General features: G+C 58.5%; 1 protein-coding gene across 3 annotated transcripts; it reads right to left on the minus strand.

Annotated features, from left to right (window-relative positions):
• Positions 1-1,409: 1,409 nt before the first annotated feature.
• LOC107285644 (cytochrome P450 2F5-like) lies at positions 1,410-7,874 on the minus strand. 3 transcript variants are annotated; one of them, XM_029283716.1, is made up of 10 exons: positions 7,695-7,874; positions 7,358-7,520; positions 6,862-7,011; positions 5,696-5,700; positions 5,300-5,455; positions 4,217-4,393; positions 3,487-3,628; positions 3,017-3,204; positions 1,828-1,969; positions 1,410-1,591 (listed from the first exon to the last, which is right to left on the minus strand). In XM_029283716.1, exons 1-10 carry the CDS (start codon positions 7,872-7,874, stop codon positions 1,410-1,412), a joined length of 1,485 nt encoding a protein of 494 aa, XP_029139549.1. The 3 variants fall into 3 exon arrangements, with proteins under 3 accessions (XP_029139549.1, XP_015669343.1, XP_029139548.1); XM_015813857.1 differs by lacking the exon at positions 5,696-5,700 and having other exon boundaries at positions 5,300-5,457; XM_029283715.1 differs by lacking the exon at positions 5,696-5,700 and having other exon boundaries at positions 5,300-5,457; positions 6,853-7,011.
• Between the last annotated feature and the right edge of the window lie 2,386 nt (positions 7,875-10,260).

A 10,260-nucleotide genomic window follows, 5' to 3' on the forward strand; every position in this document is an offset into this window, starting at 1 on the left:
GGGGGAGGACAGCTCAGCTGCCAGAGCCAATTCCTCAGCGGGTCGCTGCTCCTCACAGCCACCAAAGGAAAGCTGATGGTTTTCAAAGGGATCCCCTCTGCCCCCCCCCTCTGATTGGATGGGTTTCTATCACGCTGCTACTGCAGGGTGGGCCATTCCTGCCTTCCCGAATGCCAAATCTTGCTGGCTGGAAGTCACGAGAGCCTGGAGGAAGGGAGGTTTTGGCCACACCGGTGATTGAACAGTCTGTGTGCAAATCCCGCCCAGATTCCCATCCCTGGTCCCGAATGCAGAAGGGGATCTACTCTTGCTTGCTTGGCATTTTATTCAGAATATTTGTATCCCCCATTCCAATCCCGAAGACCCTCAAAACAGATTATAAACAATTCTGAAAGATAAAAGCTTGCTGAAATTGATTAGCAGAGCAGAAGAACCTCTACAAAAGCAGGATTATTCCAGGCCCTTGGACCGTGAAACACCTGTCAGTGTTTTAACATAAAAATCTGGCAATGTCCCTTGGGTGACTTGGAAGTAAACTTTGAAAACATTTGGTACTGTGCAATTCAACTTTTGCATAATAATGTTACTTATTTCTTTTTGTCCCTCTGCGAAATTATCACATTTCAGCCTCACCCTCAGGGCCTGAAAAATTCCATCCCATAATAGGCGTGAAGGGTTCTCAAGTGCCGTATTAGATGGAGGGATGGGGGGGGAAGGGTGTGGATTACATACAATTGAGCAAAACGTTCCCAGCCTTTTATTGCACGACTTACGGGGAGGGGGGGGCATTATGCGCCGGGCGTCCTTGTCTCCCTGTGTTGCCTTCGGTGCCTCCTGGAATCGTTCCAGGCGGGAAACGAGGCCGGCCGAGGCTCCCTCCGGGCAGAGCTCCAGGCGCTCGACGGGGCTTTTGCGCTCCGCAGCCCTGAAAGCCAAAGCCTCGCATCCGGCTAAGGGCAGGAGGACCGGCAGCTGCGCCCGAGCACCCCGGGCAGATCCCCCCGAGGCGGCGGGCGGCACCTGCGGGAGCAGCTCGGGGCTCCCCAGAGAAGTCGGGGCGGCGCTGCCCTCCCCGAAAGGAGGCCGGCGAAGGGAAGAGGGCTGGCCGGCACCTCGGGGCTCCGCGCCCCCGCCGGACTCCGTCCAGTCGCAGCGCTACGAATCGTGGTCAGACAATTGAGCGGCCCCACCGACCTGCCCGGCTTTGGCCTGCCGGGGTCCGACGTCCGCGCGATGGAGCCTCCGCGCCGAAAGAGAGGGGAAGCGGGAAGCCGGAAGCGGCGCGCGAGGAGCCCGCGAGTCGAGCGCTTCTCCCGCCGCCCAGATGCTCCCGCTCCGCTCGGGAGGGCGGGCTGGTCCAGGCCGGCCCGGGCTGCCCCCTCGCTCCCCCCCCCCCGGCGGCGGCGGCCTCAGCGGGGGAGCGGGCGGCAGGAGTAGGGGCGCGGCACGTTCCCGATGCCGCTCATCATGGGCGAGAGGTCGAGCTGGTCGCGGGGGCAGCTGGGCTGGAAGGAGAAGCGCTGCAGGAGGGCGCTCAGGTAGAGGAAAAGCTCCATGCGCGCCAAGGCTTCGCCCAGACACAGCCGCTTCCCTGCAGGGCCGAAGGAGGGGGGGGAGAGGCTGCTGAGCTCCCCTCCCGGCTGCAAAGGGCGGCCGCCGCTCTCCCCGGGGAAGGGGCCGGTGCCAAGTCAGCCGCCCCGCCCGCCCGCCCCTCGCTGGGAAAGCCACGCCTGCCCTGCCCCCCCTCCCCCCCCGCAGTGGCGCCCCGGGCACAGTCAGGGAGGCCCCGGCTGGCCTTTGACCGGCCCCCTCCCCCCCTCCCCTCACCGGCGGAGAAGGGCATGAAGGCGTTGGAGCGTCGGAAGGCCCCCTCCTCGTCCAGGAAGTGCCCGGGGTCAAACATCTCTGGGTTCTTGAACTGGGTGGCATCTCGGTGCACGGAGTGGAAGAACGGCAGAACGTTGGTGCCCTGTTGGGAAGGGAGGAAGGGAAGCAAAGGAGCCCGGAACGTCTCCGCCTGGAGGCCGCCTTAGCTGGCCTTCCTACTCCTGCATCCTCCTATTTAATCCCCACCCACCCCCGTCCGAAAGACCGGGCCTCCCGTCCTCCGCAACCGAGAAACACGGGGACAGATGGAAGGTCCCCACTTGGTTCGTGGTTTCGTGGTTTTGCAGTCGAGGTGGACAGCAGGTTGTAGAAGAAAAACACAGGGGCCTGTTGAAAGGGCACCCAGCCAATGTCACAGCAAAGTTTGCAGCTGCGTGTAGAATGCACCTCCTGGGAAAATGCACATATATGCAGCAAAGACCGTCCAAAATGTATTAGGCACAAGACAGGGGAAAGAATCACTGAAAAATGTGTAAATGGAAAAGTCATACTTACATTAACTTAGAGGAAATATGTGTGAAAATGAACATAAAAATTTGCACACCTGTTTTGAAAATGGCTAAACTGAGAAACTGCACAGCAGTGGAGACCTTTGCCCCTTTCTAAGTAGGATTAGAACTCAGCTCTCCCGGTTTCTAGCCAGTGTCTAAACTGCTACACCAAACTGGCTCTGCCAATATTTTTTGTTGACTTAAAAAATTAATATCACCACCCATTTACCAAAAGAAACTCTGGGTGGCAAACAAGATTTTTTTAAAAAAAACACACACACACAATATGATTAGAAAATAAAAATCATTTAAAGCAATCCAACAAAGAAACGCAACAACAGCATGCGGGCACAAATAATATTTGCATCCATCCACCAATCAGCCACCTCTGTTGGCACCATTAGTGTAAAAGAGACGGGTGTGAAACCAGACAGTTGTGCTGATGCCACCCAACTCACCGCCCTCCTCTGCCCTGCGGAGAGGACAACGCAACCCACGCAGGCCCTCCTCTAAGGGAGAGCAGCTGCCTTGACTGCCGAGGGAGAAGCACAGCCAGGCTGAGCAGGCGCTGAAGGCCAACCCTCTTCCAGCCCAGACCCCACGGCACTCTCTCCGGGGGCCCTGCTGCCCTCACGCACCTCTGGAAAGAAGAAGCCCCGGAAATGGGTGTCCTTGGTCAGGGCATGGGGGATGCCCATGGGGATGATGTCAGCGAACCTCTGGACCTCATGGATCACAGCATCCGTGTAGGGCATCCTTGCCCGGTCCGCAATGGAGGGCTGGCGCTCTGAGCCAATGACCTTCGCGATCTCCTCCTGCACCTTGGCTGCAGACAGAGGGGCGAGGAGGGGCAGGAGCCCCCCACCGGCTGCTCTGAGGACTGAACAGGCCCTGATCCATCCCTCCAGCTCCACAGTGCTCCTTCTCCCGGGCTCCCCACCCGCCTCCCTTCTCTCTGGCCCATTTTCCCAAGCGGTGCCTGCTGGGCAAAGCCGGCCTTGGAGAGGGGCGATGGGCCAGGGCCACCTTCACCCGCCTCGGGTGCTCAGATGCCAGGCACGGCGATGGCCTCTCTGTGAACCTAGGGGGAGCCCCCCCTCGGCCTCACCTGCTACTTCGGGGAACTTCATGAGGATGAGGAGGGCGTAGCGTAGGGTGGTGCTGATGGTCTCGGTGCCCGCAAAGAAGAGGTTGTGGGTGGTCATGATCAAAGTGTCGGTGTGGAAGAAGCTGTGGGGGTCTTCCTTCTCCTGCGGACACAGGGATGCCCAGGCGTGAGCGTGTGTGGCCAGGGGCGCCGCCTCCCCTTGCAGGGCCAGGCAATCCTTGTGCAGGGAGGGGCTCCCCTTTCACCGAATGTGCAACCACATGAATTTTCAGATCCTGCAGCTAAAAGAGCCGATTCCCTGCATGGGAGGTTTGCCCCGGGGCTGCCTGTGAGCCCATCAGCCATTGCTCTTCCCTGCCCTGCTTGGGGGGGAGGGAGGGCAGGGGGGGCTCAGGAAGCCGATGTGAGAAAAAGGAGGGCCTCCTCTTTGCCCTCCCCCTCCCCTTGAGGGATGGACCGAGGGGAGCAGAAGCCGCTTCCCTCCGAGGGACGTCTCTCCCCGGCCTTTGCAGCCGCCGGGCTGTGTGCGGCTCAGCCGGAGGTTCAGCCGTTGGACAGCACCAGCCGGGGAGATTTCGCAGAGAGGAACACAGCGCTGCCTCCTCTCCCCTTCCTCAAATTGCACCCTTACTGCAGCCACCGCTCCGTGTTTGACCAACAGCACCCTTGCCCTCCTCCGCCTGTGGAAGCCCCCATGGCCCCCACAAGGGACTACAAAGCCCACTCTCACCTGCTGCATCTTCAGGAGGAAGCAGTCTATAAAATCGCGCGGGCAGTTGGGGTCCAGGCTGGCCTGGTGGGCCTTGGCCATCTCCTTCACCAGCGCCCGCAGCTTCTCAAAGTTGGCAAAAATCTGGTTGTGTGGTCCAGGCAGATAATACATGATGTGGGGGAAAATGTTGTACATCTAGAAAGAGCAAGCAGGGATGGGATGTAGAGGCAGCCAAAGGGGGGGGGGGTGGAAGGCAATCAGGCCAATCCCTATTGGGAAGCTGGGACAAAGGATACAAAGATACACACACACACAACCCCACCCTTCTCCTGCAGCTCCCCAGCTTCCCCTGGGCTCTTGGGGCCGCGGCTTCAGGAAGCCTCTCCCATCTTCAACCCTCAACCCTGGAGAGGGTAAGAGATGGGTGTGTGGGGGTCTCCCCCTCATCTTGAATGTGCTTTGAGATGGGCCAGAAAGGCCCAGGTCCAGATCAAGACCTGAGCCAAAGGTTGCCTTTTCTTTTGCATCACTTTCATGGCATCGTCCCAAAGGTGCTTTTTCAAAAGGCAACTGGACCTTGTTTTTTCTTGAAGATGTTTCACTTCTCATCAGTTCTGTTGGGGCCACTTGGGGGTCCATCTGTGCCCTCAGGGTCCCTGAGTCAGAGTGCAAATGGGTCTGGAACCTTCTTGGAAGTGCTGAAAGGACTGTGTTGTAAACAAGAAATGGGTGGTGTCGTATCCCTCCCCTTCTGTTGAGAGAGGGCAATCTTAATGTAGATGGACTTTGACTCCTCTTTCAAACCAGTTTTAATGTAGATGGACTCTTTGACTCCTCTTTCAAACCAAAGCACCTTTGGGAAGATGCCATGAAAGTGATGCCCGAGGCTGAGAAGAGGTGTGAGGGCTCTGATTTCTGCTTGTACTCTGAAGATGAAACCTTGAGTTTATCAGAAGGAAGCTGCCATGGCTGCCAAGCAGGAGGGGCCTGACGGGAAAGGGGAGCCGTGGAGCGGAGGGGCTGCTTCTTCCTGCAAGGCCCATCGGCCTCCTCTTGCCCAGAGTCCGGCACTGCCTGGCCTCCCCCCAAGCAGCCGCTCACCTGGGCACAAGGGGAGCTGAAGAGGCGGAAGTTGTCATTGATCAGCCCAATGAATGTCAGGAAATGCTGATCCTCGTAGTCAAATCGATCTCCGAAGACTATGGAGCAGATGACGTTGGAGACCGAGCAGCCAAGCAGGAACGTGGGGTCAAAGGGCTCTGCACCATCGAAAGCAAAACGGCTGAGCGGCTGAGCAGCAGGCTGGCCAGCGAGCTCCCCCCCCCCCGCCCATGCTGGTACTTCTTCACAAAAGTGAGAAGGCAAGAATTGCCCAAGGGGGGAGCCTGAATCTCTCAGAGCAGAACCTTCCACGAAGATAGAAAAATGTGGGATGGACAACATCACCACTGGATGGATTCGTAACTGACTGACCAACCGGGCTCAACTTAACGGAACTGCAGCTACGTGGAGGGAAGTAGGCAGTGGGGTACCCTGAGGCTCTGTCTTAAGCCCAGAACTCTTCAATATCTTCATCAAGGATTAGGACAAGTGGACAAGAAGGAGAACATCAAATTTCCTTACGACATTAAACTGGCAGGAAGAGCCAACACCGCAGAAGATAGGCTTAAGATACAGAACGCTCTTGACAGATTTGAACAATGGGCCCTATCCAACATCATGAAATTTAATCTGGAGAAAAGCAAGGCAGGGAAAACCAAAGGTACAAGCACAGATTAGGCAAAACCCGTCTCGAAGGCAGCAATTGTGAGGGGGAGCTTGGAGTGCTAGGGGACAAGCGCTTAAATAGGAGTCAGCAGTGCAATCCTAGGCTGCAGAGGGAGAGCATCAAGATCACATGAAGTGCTAACACTGGTGATGCCACACTTGGAATACGGCATCCAGTGTTTGTCACCAGTTTTGTAGTGTCTGGAAAGCGTGCAGGGCAGAGCAACAAAGATGATCAGTTGACTGGAGGCTAAAACATACTGTATGAAGGACGGTTGAAAGAATTGGGAATGGCCAGTATAGTGAAAAGGACTAGGGGAGATATGGTATCAGTATTCCAGTATTTGAGGAGCTGCCACAAAGAAGAGGGGGGGGGTCAACCTATCCTCCAAAGCACCTGAAGGCAGGAGAAGGAGCAAAGGATGGAAATTAATCAAGGAGAGCAGCAACCTGGAACTAAGGAGAAATTTTCTGATAGTGAGATAAATCAGTGGAACAATTTGCCCCCAGAAATAGTGGGGGCTCCATCACTGGAGGCTTTTAAGAAGAGACTGGACACTCATTTGTTTCCTACCTGAGCAGAGGGTTGGACTAGAAGACCTCTGAGGTCCCTTTCAACTCGGTTGTTCTGTTAAAGTGAACAGTCTGTTTCTCGCCCTGCTCTTCAACTTTGCTGCGATTATTCTCACCCTCTTCGTTTCCCCCCAGGCCTCCCTCCTTGCCGGGGCCGGGCGGAGCCTTCCAGAGCGCTTTGCTAGATCCCTCCTTGCCGATCAGCCTTTTTAGAGCATGCCACAAACTGTTCTAAGACGTTGCCGGGGTGAAGTCCCGCTTGGAGGGGGCAAAGGTGCAGCTCTGCCGTCTAAGCATTCCCCCCCCCCGGCAGCCCTGAGCACCTGTCCGCTTGGCGAACTCCTTCACCAGGCACTGGGCCTCCTCCTGGATTCGCTCCTCGATGCTGCGCTTCCCCATCCCGAAGTCCCGCAAGGTCTGGATGGCAAAACGCCTCAGGCTCTTCCATTTCTCCCCGTTGGAGAAGGCGACGCCTGGATGAGGGGCAGAGGAGACAAGGGCGGGAGGGGCCCCAGCGGTTGCAGCAGAGCAGCTTCTCCTGGACAGCCTGAGGGCCACCAGATGTCCACAAGCAAGCAAGGGCAGACCGCCCCTCCCTGGACTGGGATGGGGGGCCCCCCTTGGTACTGGAGAAAGGATCGCTCACACGGAAGAGACTGACCTGCGATGGTCTGCTTGGAGCCTGCGAGCTGCTCTCCCTGCCCACCCTGGGGCAGCCACGCTCCGGGGGAAGCTGAGGGAGGGGCCACCTGTCCCGGGGGGCCCCGTTCTCCCGCCGAAGGGAACCCCAAGGAAAGCTCTGCAGCCAGCCAGACTCACCGTTCCCCTGAGTGAATCGGAACAGGACCGGCATGTCTCCCCGGCCGCTGAACTCCTCGCCTCGGTCCACCAGGGCCTCCTTCACCGCCTGGTACCCGCACAGCACCACCACCGGCCGGGAGCCCATGTGGATGGTGAAGAGCGAGCCGTACTGCCTGCCGAGCTGGGGGGGGAGGAGGAGGAGGAGGACTGGGCTGTGCCTCCTGGGGGAGCCCCATCCCTGGAGGCCTTGGCTCAACCACTGCCGCCTCCAAGGGCCACAGAAGTCCTCCACAGAGCATCGCCAGGCTGCCCCAAAGTTTCTCCCACTTGGATTTGTGTCAGAGGCTGAGCTTACCTCCATCAGGGACTTGATCATGTTCTTGGCATCCAGGTGTGGCAGGTTGCCAATGAAGGGCAAGGGCCGAGGTCCCGGGGGCAGCCGTGCCTTGGTGCCCCCTCGTCCTCCTCGGAGGAGCAGCAGCAGGCAGGAAAGGCAGAGAGCCAGGAGGAGAAGGGTGGCCGCACTTGCTTCCATGGTTGGAACCCCGTTGCCCTGGCTGGGAGAAGGCTTTGACCAAGCCAGCGGGCACAGGTACCGCCTCCCGTGCCTGCTTTTATGCCCTGGGTACAGGGACCAAGAGGAAGGCGTGTCCCCTCCTAGCAGAACCGGATCCCTCAGGGCGGCTCCGAAGGCAGGCTGGGCGTTGGAGATGGGGTGGCTTTCGATCTCTGATAGCCGCATCACCTGCTTGCATAACGCTTTCTCCCTGGGACAGAAGCCGCTGCCAGGAGACCTGCACCCTGGGAGAATCGCCAGGCAGAGAGGAAAGGACTCTCCTGGACATTTCTCAGTGGCCTGGCCTGGGAGTAGCCGGTGAGGATGGGTGGCCCTCCCTCCAGATGTCCCTGTCAGGCATGCCAGGCAGGCTGAGCTGCCCGCGGAGCCCAGAATTTTCACCCAAGGCTTCTGCAGAAAAGCCTAAGATGCCAGGAACCCACAGGGCCAGTGCAGAAGGAAATGGGGATATGGGGGGGGGGTCAGGAAGATGAAAAAGATGAGAAGCCCCCCCTCTGCTTGGAGACCCTCACAGCTTCAAGGGCCTCCCCTGCAGAGCGGTCTTGACAAAGCTGCCCATCTGAGCCCCTGTCGGTCGGCCTCTCTTTGCGCCTACCTCAGAGGGAGACGCCCAGCCGAGAGCAGAGCCCCTCTTGCTGTTCTCCACTGGGAATGGGGAGCTCTCCCCACATGCGCAGGAACCCCTGCAGTTGCGCCACCGCCCTGTTTTCTGAGGTGAAGATTCAGCAAACATGCTCTGGTGCCAGGGGATTATCAGGCTGACACAAAAGCAGCAGGATAAGCTTACAGTATTAAGTTTCCACCAACCTTGGAAACTCTGCCATTGCTGACCCCACCCCCGACCTCACAGCGATTGTGAAAGCCTCACCCACTCCCTTGCCCTGCGTCAGGGAAGCGGAGGGAGGGCTCAGAGGCCAGGGATGTTCTTCTCAAGGCCTCTCAGTCCCTCCAAGGATCCTGCGGCCTCCTCGGCTTCTCCGAGCAGGAAGAGACCCATCCCAGAGGGGACAGGTGACCACCCTTCCTGCCACCAGCATCCGCGATGCAGACCCAGGCTTTGAAATGCCGCCAAAAGCTGAAGTGGTCACCCGCTTCTTTGCCCCCACAGCTCAGCCCGGGGTTTGGGGGATTCAGCTGACTGAAACAAGCAGCGGTCCGGCAGAAGCACCCCTGGCCTCGCCTTGGACAGGTCGAGCTCTGGTTGGGGACCGGAGGAACTGCCTAACCCAGGTCAGATCTGGGACCGAGCATTTTCCCAGGCAGCTGTTGAAGCTACTGCCCTCCAGGTGTGATGGACCACAGGGCCCAGCATCCTGATCCTCAGTGAGGGTGGTGGGAGCTGCTGCCCACACGAGGCCACTGGCAGGCTGGGATAAGCTGACCCACTGCCGCTGTTCTCCCCACTTCTTGTGAAAGAAGGAGGGGCCTTGCCTGCCCTCGGCTGCCTGGTCCCTGCCACTCTCTGAGGCTCAGCTCCAGTCACTGCTCTCAGTTCCTCCAGGCACCTGCGAGAGGGAAAGGCAATTCCCTCCTACAGGACTTGGGTGGGGGGGCTCCTCTCTCTACACTCCATTGGTGGTGGGGGGCTGTCCAAAAGCTATGGCAGATTTTGGAGAAAACTCTTCAACAGCCATTTTAGATTCCTGACATCCACAGCCAAGAGGATTTGCAAAAGGCAGCAGGGGCCACTTCTGGCTGAGAGGGGCCCCGTCCCTGGGGGTTTCCTTCTCCCTTTGACTCCCCCTCCCCTCAAGAGCAAGAGACCAGGCCTGCGTCCTCATCTTGTGGCCGGTCTTCCCACAATAAGTGGGGCATTGACTTCTAAGCAAAGGACGATTTGGGGTGGGGAGGTGGATGCACAAAACTAGGAAGCTGCCCCAGTGATCGCTCGGCGTTTCCTGGCCTTCAGCCGGCTGGGGCTTCCACTGCAGCCTCCCCCGGTGCCAGGGCTGCCATGTGATCTGCCACCCGAGCAGCTGCCCGTTCCCTGGGACAGAGAGCCGGGTTTCGCTTTGGGCAGAGCAGCTCAAGAGTGCCAGAGGGGATTAAGCAGCCAGCCTTGCTGAGGTTTATCCTGCCTGCTTCGGCTGCCCTGGAGAGCCGGGCGGACAGGAGGGTGCGGCTGCCAGTATCCTTTGTTGCTGTCTTCGCTGGGAGATGCTTCGCCAGAGAAAATCCCCCCTCGGCTTGTTTGTGCACTTACTGCCTCTTAGGGAGGGTCTAATTGGCAGCGTTTTTCAACCCTGGCAACTTTGAGATGTGTGGACTTCAACTCCCAGCATTCCCCGGCCCAACCCAGCCCCCCCAAGCAGGAGGCCCTGAGGACCCTTTGGGGGCTTGGCCC

The sequence above is a fragment of the Protobothrops mucrosquamatus genome, unplaced genomic scaffold (assembly GCF_001527695.2).
Source record: "Protobothrops mucrosquamatus isolate PMUCROS unplaced genomic scaffold, P.Mucros_1.0 scaffold201, whole genome shotgun sequence".
In the NCBI taxonomy this organism is placed as follows: domain Eukaryota; kingdom Metazoa; phylum Chordata; class Lepidosauria; order Squamata; family Viperidae; genus Protobothrops; species Protobothrops mucrosquamatus.

Coding starts and splice junctions, on each gene's coding strand:
- LOC107285644 (XM_029283715.1), bottom strand. CDS start 7,874: ATGGAAGCAAGTGCGGCCACCCTTCTCCTCCTGGCTCTCTGCCTTTCC. Junction 7,012..7,357: donor CCGATTCACTCAGGGGAACG/GTGAGTCTGGCT, acceptor CCCCTCATCCAG/GCGTCGCCTTCTCCAACGGG. Junction 1,592..1,827: donor CTTCATGCCCTTCTCCGCCG/GTGAGGGGAGGG, acceptor TCGGCCCTGCAG/GGAAGCGGCTGTGTCTGGGC.